Source organism: Schistocerca nitens, chromosome 1, assembly GCF_023898315.1.
Source record: "Schistocerca nitens isolate TAMUIC-IGC-003100 chromosome 1, iqSchNite1.1, whole genome shotgun sequence".
NCBI lineage: Eukaryota > Metazoa > Arthropoda > Insecta > Orthoptera > Acrididae > Schistocerca > Schistocerca nitens.
The window spans coordinates 967,535,892-967,559,084 of NC_064614.1; the positions used below are offsets into that span (position 1 = coordinate 967,535,892).

The 23,193-nt window shown below is 45.1% G+C and overlaps 1 protein-coding gene across 1 annotated transcript in view; it reads right to left on the reverse strand.

Annotated features, from left to right (window-relative positions):
• The window catches only part of LOC126195081 (tyrosine-protein kinase Dnt-like), a 562,000-nt gene that overhangs the window by 11,190 nt on the left and 527,617 nt on the right, over positions 1-23,193 (reverse strand). The window contains exon 5 of the mRNA XM_049933545.1: positions 11,889-12,098. Within this exon, the coding sequence (XP_049789502.1) occupies positions 11,889-12,098 (210 nt within the window). The remainder of the gene's footprint in view (positions 1-11,888; positions 12,099-23,193) is intronic.

Consider the following 23,193-nt stretch of genomic DNA (forward strand, 5'->3'; position numbering starts at 1 on the left):
TATTACAAAATGTAATTTTCAAATGCCTTGATAACTCTCCAAAGATCTGAATACTTTTATTCAGCACTACTATATGAAATAAGCTACTTTTCCAATAGCAACAAATTTAATCAATATGTTTTGATTCTGAAAGGTAATAAAGAAATACATGTTGATACACAATTAACAACTTTAGTTGGGATCACTGATGTGCTAGTTTACCTCGGACCAAGCAATCATATCTGCAGCATATCTATGAGTAAACAGTGTGTGGGAAAATACTGCACTGGCTTGCAGCAGTAAGGCCTAATTATACAGGGTTTTTCAGTGTATCACATCTCTGTATACAGCCCACCCCCTCTGAAAAATATAAATATATTTATATTTGTGGATAAATGTAAAATTAACAGCAGAAAATATTTTTTTACTTATTCGTTGCCTGTAATAATCCAGTAGGACTTAAGCATATTAATTGGAGCATGGCTGCTAAGATGATGAAAATTGTCACTTCTTAAACAATAAATACGGAGTAGCGCGAGAGAAACGAAAGTTGATAGGTGTGTTTCTACATCTGAAAGATGTTGTCTATTCAAATTACAAGTCATTCGCTTATGAGTGGTGCCTTTAGAGCCACTGCGAGAATGTAAATCCTGTTTGCTTTAAATACACATAGTAATGGTCATGAGCGTTAGTTACCTTTCAGACTGGACATAGTGAGTTGATGTTAGTCGAGAATGCCTTTAAGATGACGAAGGCGCCATTATCAACAGCTCACTGAGCTTGAACAAGATTGTGTAACTTAGGCTACAAGAAGTTGGACATTCTTTCTCATATTGCAAAAAAGACTTGGGAGGAATGTAGCCACTACATGTAATTGCTGGCAGTGGTGGTCACGGGAATGTTTAGCTGCAAGACAGGCTCTGGACAGCTATGTGCCTGCCATAACCGAGTTGGAAATCAATCCTATTCGTCATATGGCTCTGGCGTATCAAATTGTGTCTGCAGCAGCAATTAACTTCGACAGCTCCGAGCCGGAAGCTCGGTAGTGTGCATTCCACTCACCCCAAACCACAACCTTTTGCGACTTCAGTGGTGTCAAGCAAGAGCTCAGTGGAGAGTTGATTGGAGGTCTGTTATATGTTTTGATAAAAACTGGTGCACCTCGATGCCAGTGACTGCCATGTGTTGGTTCCAAGGAGGCCAATTGAGGAGCTACAACTAGACTGGGTAGCAATTTTGTAGGGCAGCAGGAGCACTTCCGTGCGTATCTCACGCATCCTGACTGCAAATATGTACGTCAATTTAGTGATTCGACATGTTGTGCTACCGTTTATGAGCAAGAGTGTTTTCCAACAGGATAGCACTCACCTAGCATATTCTGCAGGGTGTCCAAATGTTGCTTTGGCCTCCTTGATTACCAGACCTCTGTCCAGTCGAGCACATACAGGACATCATCAGGCGACAACTTCAATGTCATCCACAATGAGCATTCACCGTCCCTGTATTGACCGACCAAGTGCAACAAGCATCGAAATCCATTCCACAAATTGACACCTGACACCTGTACAGCACAATGAATGCACATTTGTGTGCTTGCATTCAACATTCTGGCGGATGCTCCAGTTATTAATGCACCAGCACTCCACTTACACAATTGCTTTTTTCGCGCTTGCGTTAACCTGTGATCTTGAAACGCTAATCACTTAAACATGTTACCTTGGGAAACGTATCCCGAAATTCAATTACTCTACATTGGATATTTCTTGTTGATTGCATTTTTTTCTGTCATTGTACTTCCACGATGCATTTCAAAAGTGGCAGGAAAGTTGGGATGTATTTACGTCAAAAGGTACTACTTTGAAGATTTATGTAACATGTAATGCCTTCAATTAATTTTTTTTAATACCTCAGATAAATATGTTGTCGTTGTTGTTGTTGTTGTTGTTGTTGTTGTTGTCTTCAGTCCGAAGACTGGTTTGATGCAGCTCTCCACGCAACTCTCTCCTGTGGAAGTCTCTTCATCTCCACATAACTGCTGGAACTTACATCTTGCTGAATCTGCTTACTGCATTCATCTCTTAGTTTTCCTCTACGATTTTTACCCCTACACTTCCCCCTGGTACTAAATTGGTGATCGCTTGATGTCTCACAATATGTCGTATGAACCTATCTCTTCTTTTAATCTAACTGTTCCACTAATTTCTTGTTTCTTCTGTTCTGTTCAGTACCTCCTCATTAATTTCGTGATCTACTCACCTAATCTTCAGCATTCTTCTGTTGCACCACATTTCCAACGCCTCCATTTTCTTCTTGTCTGAACTCTTTATCGCCCATGTTTCACTTCAGTACAGGGCTACACTCCAAACAAATACTTTGAGATAGGGCGTCCTAAAAGTTAAATCATTAGTCGATCTCAACAAATTTCTCTTCTTCAGAAGCGCCTTTCTTGCCATTTCCAGGCTATATTTTATATCCTCTTTACTTCGGCCATCATCAATTATTTTTCTGCCCAAATAACAAAACTCATCTACTACTTTAAGTGTCTCATTTCCTAATCTAATGCCTTCGGCATCACTTGATTTAATTCGATCACACTCCATTATTCTTGTTTTGCTTTCGTTGATATTTATCTTGCATCCTCCTTTGGGGTGTCCAAGTCCTTTGCAGGCTCTGACAGAAATGCACTGTCGTCAGGAAATATCGAAGTTTTTATTTCTTCTCCCTGAACTTTAATTCCTTCTCCAAATTTTTCTTTGGTTTCCTTTACTGGTTGCTCAATGTACGGATTGAATAACATCAGCGATAGGCTACAACCCTGTTTCATTCCCTTCCCAACCACTGCTTCCCTTTCATGTCTTTCGACTAGTATAACTGACGTCGGATTTATGTACATGTTGTAAATAGCCGTTCGCTCCCTGTATTTTACCCCTGCTACCTTGGAGATTTCAGTGAGAGTATTCCGCCAACAGTTTCAAAAGCTTTCTCTGGGTCTATGAATGCTATAAACGTAGGTTTGCCTTTCCTTAACCTATCTTCTACGAAAAGTTGTAGGAGCAGTACTGCCTCGCGTGTCGCTACATTTCTCGGAAATCAAAATCTATCTTCCTCGAGGTCGACTTATATCAATTTTTCCATTCTTCTATAAAGAATTCGGAATAGTATTTGCAACGATGACTTATTAAACTGATAGTTGTATAATATTCACATCTGTCAGCACCTGCTTTCTTTGGAATTGCAGTTATTACATTCTTCTTTAAGTCTGAGGATATTTCCCTGTCTCATACCTCTTGCACCCCAGATGTAAGAGTTTCGTCACGGCTGACTCTACCAAGACTGTCAGTAATCCTGACGGAGCGTCACCTACCGCGGGGCCATGTTTCCACTTAGTCTTCCAGTGCTCATGCCACACCATCGACGTGCACGGACCACCTGGGGCTGTCAGAAGATCACTTGGAAGATGGAACGGCGCGCCTAAGTCTTCAGCGATGAAAGCGATAAGCTACAACTTTCCTTCATCTTCGGTGGTTTCGGTAGGGGACGCTAACCAGCGCTCCGTACGTGCAGAATGTTGTCAGACTTATTCTTCTGCCGCACTCAACAGGATAATCCTCGCCCACACATCACCCGTGAAACTCAACATTTTCTGCAAGACGTGCAGCAACTTTCTCGGCCATCACGATCTCTGGACTTGACTTCAATCGAGCACGTGTGGAATATGATGAGGTGAGAAGTGACTCGTGCGACTCGTCAACCAACAGCTCTTACAGAACTACGTGAAAAGATCGAGCAGGCGTGGCACAACTGTCCCAGGACAGTATTCGGCTTCTGTTCGATCGACAGAATGACAGAATCAGCGCCTGCATACAGCGCGCACTACACTAGAGAGCCAAAGAAACTGGCACACTTGCCTAATATGTGTAGGGCCCCGCACGAGCAGCAGAAATGCCGCAACACGACGTGGCATGGACTCTACTAATGTCTAAAGTAGTGCTGGAGGGAACTGACACCATGAATCCTACAGGGTTGTCCATAAATCCATAACAATATTTGGGTGTGGAGATCTCTTCTGAACAGCACGTTGCAAGGTATCCCTGAAGTGCTCAATAATCTTTATATGTGGAGAGTTTGGTGGCCTGCGGAAGTGTTTAAACTCGGAAGAGTGTTCCTGGAGCCAGTCTGTAGCAAATCTGGTCGTTTGGGGTGCCGCATTGTCCTGTTGGAATTGCCCAAATCCGTCGGAATCCACAAGGGATATAAATCGATGCAGCTGATCAGACAGGATGCTTATGTTCGTGTCACCCGTCAGAGTCGTATCTAGACGTATCAGAGGTTCCCTGTCACTCCAACTGCACACGCCCCATACCATTACAGAGCCTCCAACCAGCTTCAACAGTACCCTGACGACATGCAGGATGCATGGATTCATGAGGCTGTCTCCATACCCGTACACGCCCATCTGCTCCATACAATTTGAAACCAGACTCGTCCGACTAGGCAACGTGTGTGCAGTCATCAACAGTCCAATGTCGATGTTGACGGGAGCAGGCGAGGCGTCAAGATTTGTGTCCTGCAGTCACCAAGGGTACAAGTGTGGGCCTTCGGCTCCGAAAGCCCATACCGAAGCGAAAAAAGCGATCCAACTAAAATATTCATATTTCTTTACGTACTAAACGAATATGTAATAAAAAATGGGGGTTCCTATTTCAAAAAACTCGGTTGATATCCGTTTAACCTATGGCAGCGCCATCTAGCGGGCCAAACATAGCGCCGTCTGGTTTCCCCCTTCAAGCTAGACAAGTTTCGTTCTTTGTAGTTTTTTTCGTTTGACGTTTATTTCGAGAGATATTTGGCCCGGTCACGATCAATGGACCACCCTGTATATAGCACGATGTCACATGGAGCAATCCTGTTGGATGTTGAGGATTTTTTACGTGCATCGTCTGCAGCCAGTCTTACGTGTTTGCTGCTCAGGACTACGGGGACACTGGTTTTGTTACCGTCTCAAGTGGGGCGGGACTGGTCGGTCACGATGGGACCATTCTTGCTGCTGGTTGTGTGATTTGGCGTTGGCGCCAGTCCGGCGCCAGTGCGGCTAAATGAAGCCGTGATCAGCGGCGGAAGGCGCCGGAATGCAGCAAGAAGCGGCCGCCGCGCCGCCGGGATAAAAAGCGGGCGCGGCGCCTCCGTCCTCTTCAGTTAACGCTGGCCACTCCCCGCCAGCACCGGACCGAGCCAGTCGGCGACGCCAGCCTAGCGTCTTTGCAGGGAGGCCAGAGAGCGATAGCGGCGCCAAACAGGAAGAAAAAGTGCGCTGCATCCAGCCCCTTGTAATACCTCCTATGTAAGAGTCGATACTGCTAAGCGACTTTTCCAGAATCCCGTACCAGTTGCAGGTTTCCTGCTTATTGGCTTCTGGGGGCAACAAAAACTAAATTTCCAATACTTCGCGCAATTAATGACTGAATTTAAAAATTTAAATGATGTCGTAATCTACTCATTAAGAGACCTAATCATACATTAAAAGTTTAACACCATGAGACAAGTATTCCAGTTAGAAACTGTTTGTTTGTCTTGAGGCAGTGGTAACAGATGGAGTGGAAATATCCAGACTTCAATCATCCAATATTTGAGAATGAGAGCACTTAGTGACTGCCAACAAGGGTTGCACATAATTCCAAAGCTTTAAGAAAAACTTTCTCGCTGACATCCCCACAAAATGACGAAAGAAGAAAAGCTTCCGTTCTAGGTGCTTCAGTCTGGAACCGCGCGACTGCTACGGTCGCAGGTTCGCATCCCGCCTCGGGCATGGATGTGTGTGATGTCCTTAGGTTAGTTAGGTTTAAGTAGTTCTAAGTTCTAGGGGACTGATGACCTCAGATGTTAACCCATAGTGCTCAGAGACATTTTGAGAAAAGCTTATTGCTCACTACATTGTCGCTGTTCATGTAGTAGAATTTCAACTTAAGGCGTGACGCTTTAATTTATTACTGACTTGTATGTATGTATGTATGTATTACAACGGGGACATAGAAGCAACGGAGAGGATTCGTCCCGCCGTGGCCCTCAGTGGTTCAAAACCCAACAACAGGCCACAGCAGTCCACGCACCCCACCGCCGCCCCACACCGAACCCAGGGTTATTGCGCGATTCGGCCCCCAGTGCACCCCCCCCCCCTCCACCGGAACGTCTCATACCAGACGACTGTAACCCCAAATGTTTGCATGGTAGAGTAATTATGGAGTACGTGTACGTGGGAACTATTAGTGATACTGACTTACTACCGACTCTATTTGCAATACAGTTTGCAAACAGTACCTAGATATATCACTGAATGTACACTACTGGCCATTAAAATTGCTACACCAAGAAGAAATGCAGACGATAAACGGGTATTTATTGAACAAATACGTTATACTAGAACTGACATGTGATTATATTTTCACGCAATTTGGGTGCATAGATCCTGAGAAATCAGTACCCAGAACAACCACCTCTGGCCGTAATAACGATCTTGATACGCCTGGGCATTGAGTCAAATAGAGATGCCCATGCAGCTTCAACACGATACCACAGTTCATCAAGAGTAGTGACTGGCGTATTGTGACGAGCCAGTTGCTCGGCCACCGTTGACCAGACGTTTTCAATTGGTGAGAGATCTGGAGAATGTGCTAGCCAGGGCAGCAGTCGAACATTTTCTGTATCCAGTGAGGCCCGTACAGGACCTGCAACATGCGGTCGTGCATTATTTTGCTGAAATGTAGGGTTTCGCAGGGATCGATTGAAGGGTAGAGCCACGGGTCGTAACACATCTGAAATGTAACGTCCACTGTTCAAAGTGCCGTCAATGCGAACAAGAGGTGACCGAGACGTCTAACCAATGGCACCCCATACCATCACGCCAGATGATACGCCAGTATGGCGATGACGAATACACGCTTCCAATGTGCGTTACCCGCGATGTCGCCAAACACGGATGCGACCATCATGAGGCTGTAAACAGAACCTGGATTCATCAGAAAAAATGACGTTTTCCCATTCGTGCACCCAGGTTCGTCTTCGAGTTCACCATCGCAAGCGCTCATATCTGTGATGCAGCGTCAAGGGTAACCGCAGCTACGGTCTCCGAGCTGATAGTCCATGCTGCTACAAACGTCGTCGAACTGTTCCTGCAGATGGTTGTTGTCTTGCAATCGTCCCCATCTGTTGACGCAGGGATCGAGACGTGGCTGCACGATCCGTTACAGCCATGCGGGTAAGATGCCTGTCATCTCGACTGCTAGTGATAGGAGGCCGTTGGGATCCAGCACGGCTTTGCGTATTACCCTCCTGAACCCACCGATCCCATATTCTGCTAACAGTCATTGGATCTCGACCAACGCGAGCACCAATGTCGTGATACGATAAACCGCAATCGCTATAGGCTACAATCCGACCTTTATCAAAGTCGGAAACGTGATGGTACGCATTTCTCCTCCTTGCACGAGGCATCAAAACAACGTTTCACCAGGCAACGCTGGTCAACTGCTGTTTGTGAATGAGAAATCGGTTGGAAACTTTCCTCATGTCAGCACATTGTAGGTGTGGCCACCGGCGCCAACCTTGTGTGAATGCTCTGAAAAGCTAATCGTTTGCGTATCACAGAATCATCTCCTGTTTCTCCTGTCGGTTAAATTTCGCGTCTGTAGCACGTCATCTTCGTGGTGTAGCAATTTTAATGGCGAGTACTGTACCTCTACAATTATGTCGTTGTAAGACGCAAAGTTCAGGAGATACGACGTCATAAGCATTTAGCTGTGTCAAAAATGGTGGATAAATTACCCAGACTATATTCATCTATTGTTTCACAATGAGAGCACTTAGCGACTTCCAACAAACTTCGGGCATAATTTCAAATCTTTTCTACATTTCTTCTTGCTTTCATATATAAAGTCAAATATTTTACACTTTAACCCATTTGTAAAATAATGAGGCATTTGAAGCTATTTAATACCGAGTTGTTACAATTAAAGTGCAGCAGCTCACGGAGGTCCGATACGGGCTGTTGTTCCCTTATGGCAGCGAAACATGGAAGATATCTAACGCGAAACAGATTTACGGCAGAAAAAAATTAGTTCCAGTTTTGGTCACCAGTGCAAACCTGGCGCTGGACAGCATCTAGTCGACGTCTCTGAAGCTCATATTTAACAATTTGTGTAAGCGGTAGTTAATAACAAAATCACCATTATGCCTTTCTCACTTCTTTGGCCTTCTCTGCACACGTCCCATTCCTTATCCATTATGTATGGAAACATTTCTGTACGTATTTTTTTCCATCACTGTGCCAGATTTGCACCTGGTGGTCAGTAATTTTGTCAGTGTAAATCGTTGTGCATTAACGCATTAGAATGTGTACCCAGTTTCGCTGCCATACGATAACTATGGCCCACAATGGACCTCTGTGAGCAGCTGTATCTTAACTATAACCACACGGGGTGTATGGGAGTTCGATTCTTTAAAGAACCGGGGGTTTACTGCTCAGCAGATTTCGCAAACAATGATCTTGCCAAACCCGCTGCAGTCATGGGCTGTGCGGTTGTTCTCGGCGGAGGTTCGAGTCCTCCCTCGGGCATGGGTGTGTGTGTTTGTCCTTAGGATAATTTAGGTTAAGTAGTGTGTAAGGTTAGGGACTGATGACCTTAGCAGTTAAGTCCCATAAGATTTCATACACATTTGAACATTTGATCTTGCCAAACCGTGCTTGCTATATTCGTCCGCAGGATCCAGAAGGCAGCAGACACTACTAATCCATACAGGGAAGGTACGACCGTCCTTTTTCCCTCCGCCTGTCGCCGTCTGCAGTTCGCGACTGGCCGAAGTCACATCACGAGGGATTTGTGGCCATATTGGGGCCTCCTGTTACGTGTGTCTCACAGGAAGTCTTAAGTATTTTCGGAAGTTTCGGGCGAAAGTGTTGTGCTTTTCGAGGGAAGAAGGGAGGCAAACGTTGTACAGTTCGGGACGACGGGAGAGATGCAGATGGTTGTTTGGAAGTACTCAAGAAATAATAAAGTAGAACATATCAACACATCTGAGTATTGTTTCGTGTCATAGTTAATGTTAAGTTCTTCAAGTCGTGTCATAGTTAATGTTAAGTTCTTCAAGTCTGATGCACGCTTTTCTCAATCGTTAATTTGTGTGTAGTGTACAACTACGAGTATACTACATAACACAATTTCAAACACTGCTATTAGCTACAACAATATGTGCAATGTGTCTTGCTACGCATGAAACCTTATACAGAGTTGCAGGAGATTCCAATGCCCAAGTTGATGTCGTGATCCTTTAATTCCTGATGCTGCTCCGACACTCACCAAATGAATAACGAGCGCACGGAAAATCAAAAAAGTTCGTAGAAAACAGAACATAGCCTGTCCTTAATGGAGAGAAATCTTCAGATGTGAAAGTAGCAACAGGCGTAATATTAAGAACTGCAACGAGACTATTACTGATCAGAATGTATGTAAATGACCCTGTGGATAAAGTAGGAAGCTCTTTCAGTCTATTCGGGAATGATGCTGCTGTGGAGTGTAGCGAATTTAACTCTGTCTCGCGGGAAAACGACGACCGTAACCCCTTTTTAATTCATTTTATTCCTGTGAATCAAAGCAGAGAATTAATCTGGGTCCTCCAGTGCACGTTTCGGATTATATATATTGAGCAGTACGTCTTACACAAGCGAGACGAAGTGTGACACCGTGGCCCGGTCTAGGGCTGCCACCTGTCCCAGTTCCGTAAGGATCGTCCCTACTTTCTATTATTGTCCCTTGTACTTAGATGAGTGTGTCGGGACAGCCTCAAGTCGCTCCTTTTTCGGCTCACATTACTGTTTCTGACATGTCCGAAAGAACAGATGCCATCTTCATATCGTCAAGGCTAACCGGCTGATGACTTTCTTCAGTGCGGATGCGTACGAATTGCCTGGACTCTTACGGGACTCGGTGGATTGTCTGCCGCGAGTAATGGGTATAAGACAGGGGCACTACGAAAGTTGTGTGTGGAATGTAAGTTGAGAATGTGGGTCTCACGGGGAGTGTGCCAGAGATACATCCCTGCAGTCGCACTATCCTCTGTGCCCTCGGTGTCTCAGATGGAGCACGGGTAGCTCAGCGTGTTCGGTCAGAGGGTTAGCTGCCCTCTGTGTGTGTGTGTGTGTGTGTAAAAAAAAAATTGAGTTAATGGATCAACGACGAACTGCAACGGGTGTCTTGCGACGTCCGTCCAGAGCAAATGCAACGAACGAAATCGAACAAAATGAGCTTAAAAAAAAAGAGAGAGAGAGAGAAGATGGATAAGCGTCTGCCTTGTAAGCAGGAGATCCCTGGTTCGAGTCCCGGTCCGGGCACACATTTTCAACTGTCCCCGTTGGTGTATATCAACGGCTGCGAGCAGCTAATGGTACTGATTTAATTGTAATTTCATTCTAGAGATCTGCACGGTCGCCAATGGCACCTGTTCATTCGGACATGTAAGCTATTGAAGATATTAGGTCACAGTCTAATTGTAAATTTCTGCGTGCCAAGCTTACACAATTGGCAGTTACATTGCAGATCTATGCAAGGAAATTAAAGTGCAAAAAACCTAATTTGTGGTGAAGTTGTGCATTTGAATAACGTAATATTATCTTGAAATTACTTCCATTTCATCTTTGTACACATTGTCGGCCTTAATCATATGAGCAAATATTGAGAGTGTAAAAGTCTGATACTATTTTATAACATTAAATTTGTGTACATGTCTTAGTTAAAATGTTTACAGCATTGATATTGCTGCAAAATTTACGTTGTTTTATTGAATGCACTTATTGTTTTTTTAATTATATTATTACTTATTGGTTCTTAACTTATATTCATTGATGTTTGCTTTGTGTATGCCGTGTTTTCTGCGGTCTGTTGTCTGTTTGTGTTCTAGTTTTTCTGCGAGTTGAGGTGTGTGGGAGCGGCGCCACGTTCTACTGCGGTGCACAGAAGATGTGCACTGAGGCCTTTTTTCTTTGAGGAAATGCGTGATTCCGGTTTTGTAACTGCTACCGTGACGGGTGAGAGGTACGCCGATATGTTACAGAATCGCATCATCCCCAACCTGGCTGATAAACACCTGCTGGAACGTACGATGTTTATGAAGGGTGGCGCTCCACCCCATATTGCTAGACGCGTGAAAGATCTCTTGCGCGCGTCGTTTGGTGATGATCGTGTGCTCAGCCGCCACTTTCGTCATGCTTGGCCTCCCAGGTCCCCAGACCTCAGTCCGTGCGATTATTGGCTTTGGGGTTACCTGAAGTCGCAAGTGTATCGTGATCGACCGATATCTCTAGGGATGCCGAGAGACAACATCCGACGCCAATGCCTCACCATAGCTCCGGACATGTTTTACAGTGCTGTTCACAACATTATTCCTCGACTACAGCTATTGTTGAGGAATGATGGTGGAAATATTGAGCATTTACTGTAAAGAACATCATCTTTTCTTTGTCTTACTTTGTTATGCTAATTATTGCTATTCTGATCAGATGAAGCGCCATCTGTCGGACATTTTTTGAACTTTTGTATATTTCTGGTTCTAATGAAACACCATGTCATTCCAAGCATGTGTGTCAATTTGTGCCTTTCTATCTAAATTATTCCGTGATTAATTCAGTTTTCAAATTTAGACTGACTTTTTGATCATCCAGTATAATTAATATCATTAAGTGATAACGGATATGACCTGTGTGTTTACTACATGTCACTCGATTACCATTCCTCTTTTGTGATTTTCAGATTATCCGGATTTTCTATAATCCGGATGACCAACGATCGCACCTAGTCCGGAGAAACCAGGTTTCGATGTATAGCAAGTGAAACAGAGAGAGAGAGAGAGAGAGAGAGAAGTACCTCTGTATGGTGAGCTGGGCGATGCGCTCGTGGATGTCGGTCGGCGGCTGGGCGACGGCGCCGGGGGCGGGCAGCGGCCCCGCGGACGTGCGGAGGCTGGCGTAGCTGTTGCTGGAGGCGGCCGACGTGGCGCGCGCCGGCGGCGGGGGCGGCGGCAGCAGGGAGGCGTGGCCCGCCGCGCTGCTGCTGGCCGACCCGTGGCGCGACTCCCTGCACACGCAGCACACACCAGGCGGCTGTAGCAGCGGTAACGACTGTGCACTCGCTGTCTGTTGTACATCGCGACACTCGCGGCTGTATAAGTTGGTACCACCTGACTGCCGGAACGACACTAGCGCTCCAAGCGGCGAGAAAGCCGGCGACTATAGCAGAGCGGTTCCGGACTGAAGCGCCTAGGTGCTTCAGTCTGGAACCGCGTGACCGCTACGGTCGCAGGTTCGAATCCTGCCTCGGGCATGCATGTGTGTGATGTCCTTAGGTTAGTTAGGTTTAAGTAGTTCTAAGTTCTAGGGGACTGATGACCTAAGATGTTAAGCCACATAGTGCTCAGAGCCATTTGAACCATTTTTTGAAGCGCCTAGAACAAATGGTTGAAATGGCTCTGAGCACTATGCGACTTAACATCTGAGGTCATCAGTCCCCTACAACTTAGAACTACTTAAACCTAACTGACCTAAGGACATGACACACATCCATGCCCGAGGCAGGATTCGAACCTGCGGCCGTAGCAGCAGCGCGGTTCCGGCCTGAAGCGCCTAGAACCGCTCGGCCACAGCTTCCGGGTAAATAAGATACAATTCGGAACAATATCGATCAGGGGAACAATGATCAGCTCTAACAATCAATGCCAAGCCGAATAACTACTTGTATAAGCGCCAGAGTTGGACCAAAGCGTTATTGATTTTCTCAACGTGTAAAACTCTCTTTCTCTTGAATAAATCATCCGGTATTTCTGAAATTGCCATCATTTGTTTGTCCGCACGTGTAAATCACTTCGATTTCTATCCCATTCGGATAATCCCTTCAGTTATGAACTATTAGTAGAAATATATGTGTCTAAACTGGCTGCAACAGAGACAATGGGTGCTGTGTTTGGATCTGCATTGTACTCATATTTTTTGCTACTGGCTGGAGACTTTGTGAAGAAAGATAACTGCACACTTTTTTTTTAATACTTAATGTGTGAACCTCACTACACACGGCACAGCATTTTTTTTAGTTAACTACGGAACTGCAGTAGTTGGAAGTGTAAAGAGGATTTGACATTTCAGTCTTACTCGTTTATCTCCATTTGTTGTGCCACTGCAATACAACACAACATTTCCGTTCCTGTTAACTAATGCATGAGTTTTTTTTGCGCTCCGCATGTGGTACTTGGATCTACGAAGCGAAGTTTTAAGGCTTTAACCTTTAAAATCCTGAAAAAAATATTATTGTTTTTAATGGAGTATTCTACCAGATTCCATCAAACTTTTAAATTTAATTTAAATTAACACAAAATTTAAATCGTAGTTGTGGCCGTTACTTTTTCACAACGAATGTAAAATTCAGTATTTCAATTTCAGGACTATACTCACACATCAATATCTCTTTAAAAAATATGTTTTCACTAAAAGTCAACAACAGTTAACTAATTTTGTTGTTCTTTGTATTATCTTGGGGTAGGCATTATGTACCCGTTCCACCCCCTTGGTAATACATCTTACTGAAAATGTGTTTATGTTGCTACGGTTAAGCATGAGCTTGCAGACACAAAATAACGTAACAGATTTTTTAAATCTGCAGGTAGATGTCTGCTGTTCTGGTTCACATTAAAAGACCTGCGCTGTAAAACTATAGCACGCTAGAGGGCCCGAAACAAAACGGCGCAGACCATGGATGAAGAGTCGCAGGATCAGCTCGTCTCCGGCAGCAGCAGAAAAGATGCAGTCAGGTGAGGGCAATCCACGTGGATGAAGACGTCATCCAGATGCCTGGTTGGTAGCATTTTTGAAAAGGACATGGTCAATTTCCTTCCCCACTCTGAGCTTGTGCCCTGTCTCTAATGCCACAGTCGTCGACGGAAAGTCGAACCCCGATCTGCCTTCTTCTTACGATAAGAATCGCTTGATAAAAAAGATCGAGCAGCAGTGTCTGTATGAGCTGTAAAAAGAAAGGCTGTTTTCATCTGAGACTTCAGGCATGTCCAGTGCTACTACACAAGCCTATTGCAAAGAATCAAAAATTCAGAATTACCTAAATGACGTCCTAGCAACACCCCTGGCAACAGTCGGCACATTTTAAGTCTTCGCAGACCTTGAAAATACACTTGTTTCTCTGCCCGCACGCTTCTTGACGTCGCCTCTCATCTAAGTAGTGTTTCCATTATCTACATGTGTGTCCTGTAAAATCTGTCCTCTGCGCTTTAACATTTTCTTCGCCGTGTTTCTGACGGGTGACGGGAAATCATAAAAATTCGTCGAAAGATGTACGAGCAACGGACTAAAATCCACACTCAGGTTTGTCAGTGTCACAACTGTAACGGATGGTAATTCGTTGCGTTGACGCGAAAGTTGCCGAAGCGGCGTCAAATAGAACCACTAGCACTAAGCGGCCCAGCAAACCCAGACGGGGGCCTCCCGGCCAATAATCATCTTGAAAGTTGGACGTCTATGGTTCTGCCGTGTGCATAGACAAACTCTGAGTCTGGGATTTTACTCGTATTATCGCGAGTAGTAGCGAACGAGCAGTGGTCGAGGGGAAACGGAAGTGGTCGGACGCGGCCTGCGGTCGAGAGAAGCCGCGCGACATGCGAGGTCGAAGTCTGCCGTGATCGTGCTAGTACCGCCGGAGGAGACTTCCGTATTAATTGAGGATTTTTCGATAATTTGCCTTTTCGCTGCACGTAGCTGTTGGTTTCTTGCGCACTCGAGGGATTTTGTCAGATTTATGTGTGCCTACGCTCAGAATAATATTCGTAACTTTGTTCAAAAAATGGTTCAAATGGCTCTGAGCACTATGGGACTGAACATCTACGGTCATCAGTCCCCTAGAACTTAGAACTACTTAAACCTAACTAACCTAAGGACATCACACAACACCCAGTCATCACGAGGCAGAGAAAATCCCTGACCCCGCCGGGAATCGAACCCGGGAACCCGGGCGCGGGAAGCGAGAACGCTACCGCGCGACCACGAGCTGCGGACGTAACTTTGTTGTGGCCAGTGGTTATTGAGTATATACATCCTGGAATAATGAAAAGTCCGTGTAAAGTTTGTCAGCACTTAAATCATCAATTTTCTGAATATAGTAATTTAATAGTTTTTATTGGTTTCTTTCATTTTTCTTTACATCGTTTAAGGTTAGTTGACGAAACCCGTCTTGATCATTCAATTTATATATACGAGGGGTGTCCAGAAAGTAAGTTCCGATCACTCGCGAAATGGAAACGACTACGAAAATCAAATGACGTTTTTTCACAGATGTGTTGGGCAGTGTCCCTAGTATGACCCTAGATAGCATCACGCCCCTCTTCTCATTTCTGAGCTCACACTGACCGCGTAAAGATGTCTAGAAAATAGTGTCTCCCGCCAAGTACGAGGGCCTGGTGAGAAATTTCGCCTGAAGCTATGCAGCCAACATTACATAACTGTCGTGCGGTTTCTTCTTGGAGACAATTCTCAGCCTCATTCTGCAGGGTCAATGAAGATGCTCCTGCATCATTTTCAATCGGAAATGTTTGATTACCCACAATACAGCCCGTAATTGTCTCCCTCTGAGTTTCATCTCTGCTCACATGAACCGCTGGCTATGAAGACAACATTTTGGCACAGACAACGAGCTGTGGGCCAGCGTAGAAAATTGGCGGAAAGCACTGGCGGCTGCCTTGTATAACGAGGGTATTGGAAAGTTGGTACAACGCTACGACAAATGTCTAAGGCAGAACGGCGACTACGTAGAGAAGTAGCTGGAAGGTGTAGCTAACTGTTACAAATAAAACATTTCTGATTTTCTTTGTGGTTTCCATTTCGCGACCAATCGGAACTTACTTTCTGGACAGCCCTCGTATAGAAGTATGTCAGTAATTGATGCAATTAGTTCGTGCATTGCTCTCTGCATGGATCGCAGTACTGCTTTTTGAAATATTTTAGCAATTTGCTGATCTGTGCAGTTGCAGCGGCAAGACGAGGTAAGTTGTCCGTTGCGTACAGGAGTACTGCAGAACAGCTGTTAGGAGACGTTAGAGGATATTTTAAATCTCGCAGTCAGATGGTTGAGGTTTCATTAGTTTGTAATGCGTGGGAGGAGTAATTAACTTTCTGTTCAAATTCCCTTTTCTATATATATTCAATCACAATTCCATTACTGTCAGAGACGGAATGTCACGCACATATTTCCGTACATGTCTTTTAAAGAATAATTACGAACCTATTTGAATCTCATTTTACTTCAGTTCAGCGCAAATTCCGTCTACGTATGGTACCTTAGCGGCCTGCTCCCTACATTACCCGATCAGGTAAATTAACTAAAATGATCCTGCATTCCGAGTACTGTCTTAGAATGCAACAAACGACGTCAGTAGCCGAAAGTGTATGGACGTACATCGCCAAGCTTGGCCAGTTCTGTGGGTATAAGGGAAGGTACACAAAACTTTTATATGACAGCCTCGCTGCTCACGTGTCGCAGGCGCCACACAGCCACTTGAGCTGCGGTCTCGTGGGACAGCTCAGAGCCGCAGAGTATAACATAAAGGACCACAAAGGCGGAAGCGTCGCTGGCCCCGAGTGAATGGCACGGTCAATGGAGGCAGCCAACGGCTACCTGTTGCTTCGGCAATGTTCGGAACGGGACGTGAAAAGCACAGATCGGCGGAACAAAAGGACGGAAAACGCGGCTCACTGCAGATCAGCTGACGGACGAATGTTTTCGAATGACTCTGACCGCCTGATATAATGGTCCCTACGTTTAATTGTTGCTGTACGGGGAAAAGGGGGAGGAGGGAGTAGAAAAATATGAGAACACCAAAAACGCCAGACATTACCACGCGAATGCAGTGTAGGAAAGCAGCTGGTATTAAAAACAGCAACAAGTCGTCCCCGAATGAATGAACACAGGTTCGGTATGGCTTTCAAGGGAATATTAAATCATCGTTCCTGCGAAACAGTGACATGTTGAAGGTAACGAACGTGGAGATGGATAGCATTGACGCACCCTACTCTCCAAATTAGATCACATAGACTCAATAATATTGAGATCTGCTGACTATTGTGGCCAGGGAAGATGCAGGGGTTTATCCTCGTGCTCATAAAATCAGTCCTGGACGATACGGGGTGTGTTAACAACGGTCCTGGAACACAGCATCACCACTGGGTAACGAACATTGTCCCATAGAACGGACCTTATGAGCCGAAATATCACATGATACTTGGCAGCACTGCAACCTTGAGAAGAAACCATTGGACCCATGGAATTCTACGATTGTTGTTGTTGTGGTCTTCAGTCCTGAGACTGGTTTGATGCAGCGCTCCATGCTACTCTATCCTGTGCAAGCTTCTTCATCTCCCAGTACCTACTGCAACCTACATCCTTCTGAATCTGCTTAGTGTATTCATCTCTTGGTCTCCCTCTACGATTTTTACCCTCCACGCTGCCCTCCAATACTAAATTGGTGATCCCTTGATGCCTCAGAACATGTCCTACCAACCGATCCCTTCTTCTAGTCAAGTTGTGCCACAAACTTCTCTTCTCCCCACTCCTATTCAGTACTTCCTCATTAGTTATGTGATCTACCCATCTAATCTTAAGCATTCTTCTGTAGCACCACATTTCGAAAGCTTCTATTCTCTTCTTGTCCAAACTATTTATCGTCCATGTTTCACTTCCATACATGGCTACACTCCATACAAATACTTTCATAAATGACTTACTGACACTTAAATCTATACTCGATGTTAACAAATTTCTCTTCTTCAGAAATGCTTTCCTTGCCATTGCCAGTCTACATTTTATATCCTCTCTATTTCGACCATCATCAGTTATTTTGCTCCCCAAATAGCAATACTCCTGTACTAATTTAAGTGTCTCATTTCCTAATGTAATTCCCTCAGCATCACCCGACTTAATTCGACCACATTCCATTATCCTTGTTTTGCTTTTGTTGATGTTCATCTTATACCCTCCTTTCAAGACACTGTCCATTCCGTTAAACTGCTCTTCCAAGTCCTTTGCTGTCTCTGACAGAATTACAATGTCATCGGCGAACCTCAAAGTTTTTATTTCTTAACCATGCAGTAAAGCAACATGCCCTCGGGAAAAGTTAGGCTGTAGTTTCCCCTTGCTTTCAGCCGTTCGCGGTACCAGCACACCAAGGCCGTTTTGGTTAGTGTTACAAGGCGAGATCAGTCAGTCATCCAGACTGTTGCCCCTGCAACTACTGAAAAGGCTGCTGCCCCTCTTCAGGAACCACACGTTTGTCTGGCCTCTCAACAGATACCCCTCCGTTGTGGTTGCACCTACGGTACGGCAAGGTCCATGGTTCAAGGGGGGGGGGGGGGATATGACTAGCCAAATCACCACCGTAGCTCCGCCATGTTTCCCTCTAGGGAAGTAAACTCGACTAGCACTTGGAAACAATGTCAAACAAGACTCGTCCGACCGAATGACACTGTTCACTAGTCCAGGTCTTATGGTTTCGGCAGCAACTTTTTTCTGAGACGGCAATTTGCATCACTGATGTGTGGTTTTGGTATTCCAGATCGCCCTCCAGTGCCCTGCATGTCGAGCTCCCTTCGTGCTGATTTGGCGCTTCGTGTTTATTTGGCGCTGATAGCATTCACAAGTGCGACATTCAGTTCTGTACGCCGGCCGAGGTTCTAAGTTCTAGGGGACTGACGACTTAAGAAGTTAAGTCCCATAGTGCTCAGAGCCATTTGAACCATTTCAGTTCTGTAGTGACTTTTGCAGCTGTCGTCCTCGTATTTTTCATTACAGTAGAGTTGCCAAGTGTGATGTTTCAGTCGGAATTGTTCTCAATTTCCAGTCGAAAACCCGACTCCCGCTTAAATCTTGTCATAACAGGTAAAGATCCCGAGCACAGAAAAAGTACAACATTTCAAATAATATTATGGTCTTCACTTTAAATTGTTAATTGTAGCTTAAAACTGAGCGGCAGCCTTCTAACAGTTACTGGAATTTAAAATTCTGCTTGAGTTTTAGTCACAGAGCTAAGATGGCAAACCTGACTTAACTGCCGTTGTTTTCGTGTAGCGAGTCGTCGATCATCACACTGCTTAATTGTTGTCTTGAAGAACAACTAAGTAGTGTTGTGCAGTTTCCTTGCTCTGTGGCATGTTCGATCGTCAGAAAATGAAGATCGTGTCAAATAATTCGAAAGAGAAGCTGCCTATTACTTGCAGCAGAGTACAGACTATCTTGACAAGCGACGTGGGTTTGAGGACAGCGCGTACAAAGCTTTCAAACCATTTTCATTAACAGGCAGTGCTCAATTTCTGAACTCATAAAAATGACCCGTCGATATGAACTTCGTGTAGGTGAGGATTTGATTTTCGAAGAACATGTGCAATCAAACAACAAGAGGAAATTTTTAAAATTTTTTTTTAAAGTTGAAGTCGGATGATAAGTGGAAGAAACTTTTTCGTCGTTACGAAAACTGTGAAAACCTCTTCAGACTTGTCCGTTGCGTGTTTTCTATGCGTCACTCCAGCGCTGCTCCAGAAAGAATTTTCAGCCTCATGAGGAACACATGGCGAATAAAGAGGGTCAATCGCTACATCAGAAACTGAATTAATGGTGAGGCCCGCAGTTTGTTCGTTTTCTAGACGGGGAGGAAGGGTAGGTGCTATCAAGGAGCAGACGGCAATATTAATAAGATCAAATGCCGTGCTTTCTTATATTGCTTGTTGAATTTTAGGCCTATGCGTGTTTCATCTAGGTTTCGTAAAAAAAAATCCCGATTTTGTTGAGAAAATACCTGGGAATCCTGCCACAATTTTCTTCAATGACCGTCTGTAAAGATCACTTAAAACACACTTTCGACCCCGTTCTGACTTAGTGGATGATGTTATTCCGCTTTAATGTATGCGGTATAAATCATCTATAAAGTGCCTTTTGAAACACTACACTTCGGCTCCCTTGCTTACGGAAGAACCTACCATATAAGCATCAACGAATCCACTTAGCGTCGACATAATGCGCCCGCAGCTACACAAAACACTATTCTGAATACGACTGACTTTTGAGGCGTACTGAAGACATTCCGAAGGTGCCATTCGTGGTCAAATACGAGTCGCTCATGCGACTCGGAGCGTCGACGAAAATCATCCGTTTACTTCCTGTTACAAACAAAATTATATGTAAAGTAAAATTTTACGTGCTCATTCGGTAGAGTGGTCCCAGTTTAGTCTAGTGCGATGTTCACGTTACTGATACACTATGTGATCAAAAGTATCCGGACACCTGGCTGAAAATGCCTTACAAGTTCGTGGCGCCCTCTATCGGTAATGCTACAATTAGCCTTGATGACAGCTTCCACTCTGGCAGGCATACGTTCAGTCAGGTTCTGGAAGGTTTCCTGGGGAATGGCAGACCATTCATGACGGAGTGCTGCACTGAGGAGGGGTATCGATGTTGGTCGGTGAGACCTGGCACGAAGTCGGCGTTCCAAAACATCCCGAAGGTGTTCGATAGGATTCACGTCAGGACTCTGTGCAGGCCAGTCCATTACAGGGATGTTATTGTCGTGTAACCACTCCGCCGCAGGCCGTGCATCATGAACAGGTGCTCGATCGTGTTGAAAGATGCAATCGCCATCCCCGAATTGTTCTTCAGAGTGGGAAGCAAGAAGATGCTTAAAACATCAGTGTAGGCCCGTGCTGTAATAGTGCCACGCAAAACAACAAGGAGTGCAAGCTCCCTCCATGGAAAAACAAGACCACACCATAACAGCACCGCCTCCGAATTTTACTGTTGGCACTACACAACGCTGGCGGATGACGTTCACCGGGCATTCGTCATACTCACACACTGCCATCGGATCGCCACATTGTGTACCGTCATTCATCACTCCACACAACGTCCTTCCACTGTTCAGTCGTCCAATGTTTACACTACTTACACCAAGAGAGGCGTCGTTTGGCATTTACCGGCGTGATGTGTGGCTTAAGAGCAGAAGCTCGACCATGAAATCCAAGTTTTCTCACCTCCCTCGCCGGACGTTGTAGTCGAGCGGTTCTAGGCGCTTCAGTCCGGAACCGCGCTGCTGCTACGGTCGCAGGTTCGAATCCTGCCTCGGGCATCGATGTGTGTGATGTCCTTAGGTTAGTTAGGTTTAAGTAGTTCTAAGTCTAGGGGACTGATGACGTTAGATGTTAAGTCCCATAGTGCTCAGAGCCATTTGAACCATTTTACTATTGTTCGTATTTTGTTGCCGCTGTTGACAGATAAGGGTAATATGGCACCGCTCTATCGAATAGGCACGTAAAATTACGCATTAAAAATCACTTTGATTGCAACGGCAAAGAAACCTATGCTTTCCGTCCACATCGGACGTCGCATGAAAGACGTGGTGTGCAGTATTTATTTGGGCTGACTCCTGCTACATGCTGAAATAACGAAACTGCAAATATCTGCCGAAACACCAGAGAAAATGCAACTGACGACTCTTAGGAGAGACACACTCCACATTGTAACTTCAATTTGTTTAATCCTGTTGTTCGTTTGTGTGATATCATTATATTAGTTGCTTTTAAGCTAACTATGCCATACATCATTTCACACAACGTTACAATTCATCTAATTTTTGTTTAAACACTATATGTTATGTGTCAGTAGATCGATTTCCGTCTAACTATTTTGACTTCGACCTGATATTGAATCGTAACCAAAGATGTGAGACCACTACGGTCGCAGGTTCGAATCCTGCCTCGGGCATGGATGTGTGTGATGTCCTTAGGTTAGTTAGGTTTAAGTAGTTCTAAGTTCTAGGGGACTGATGACCACAGATGTTAAGTCCCATAGTGCTCAGAGCCATTTGAACCATTTGAAAGATGTGAAACGTACCTTATTTTGTCTTCCCTTTCGAATAGCATCAGAAAGAACAGAATAATAGGTGCCAGAAAAGAAATTTCGCTCGGCTCAATCTTCGGACAGTGGTTCAGTTTGTATGTGTAACTGCAGAGTGCGACCTGAGAGAGCTGGCCAGAGGAAGGGGAGCATGTAAAGGTTAAACGCGAGGCATCTGGCCCGCTGGACGCCGTCCAACGGAGACTGCTTTACGCGAGGGAGCAAGCGCTGCGAAGTACGTCCCACGCTGCTCTGCCACGTCTCAGGTGCGGCCGCACTGGCCGCTATAGCGGCTGAGTATGTGCCAGAGCAAGCTACACTACTGGCCATTAAGATTACTACACCAAGAAGAAATGCAAATGATAAACGGGTATTCATTGGACAAATATATTATACTAGAACTGACATGTGATTACATTTTCACGCAATTTGGGTGCACAGATCCTGAGAAATCAGTACCGAGAACAACCATCTCTGGCCGTAATAACAGCCTTGATACGCCGGGGCATTGAGTCAAACAGAGCTTGGATGGCGTGTACAGGTACGGCTGCCCATGCAGCTTCAACACGATACCACAGTTCATCAAGAGTAGTGACTGGCGTATTGTGACGAGCCAGTTGCTCGGCCACCATTGACAGACGTTTTCAATTGGTGAGAGATCTGGAGACTGTGCTGGCCAGGGCAGCAGTCCAACATTTTCTGTATCCAGAAAGGCCCGTACAGGACCTGCAACGTGCAATCGTGCATTATCCTGCTGAAATGTAGAATTTCGCAGGGATCGAATGAAGCGTAGAGCCACTGGTCGTAACACATCTGAAATGTAACGTACACTGTTCAAAGTGCCGTCAATGCGAACAAGAGGTGACCGAGACGTGTAACCAATGGCACCCCATACCATCACGCCGGGTGATACGCCAGTATGGCGATGACGAATACACGCTTCCAATGTGCGTTCACCACGACGTCACCAAACACGGATGCGACCATCATGATGCTGTAAACAGAAACTAGATTCATCCGAAAAAATGACGTTTTGCCATTCGAGCACCCAGGTTCGTCGTTGAGTACACCATCGCGCTCCTGCCTGTCATGCAGCGTCAAAGATAAGCGCAGCCATGGTCTCTGGGCTGATAGTCCATGCTGCTGCAAACGTCGTCGAACTGTTCGTGCAGATAGTTGTTGTCTTGCAAACGCCCCCATCTGTTGACTCAGGGATGGAGACGTGGCTGCACGATCCGTTACAGCA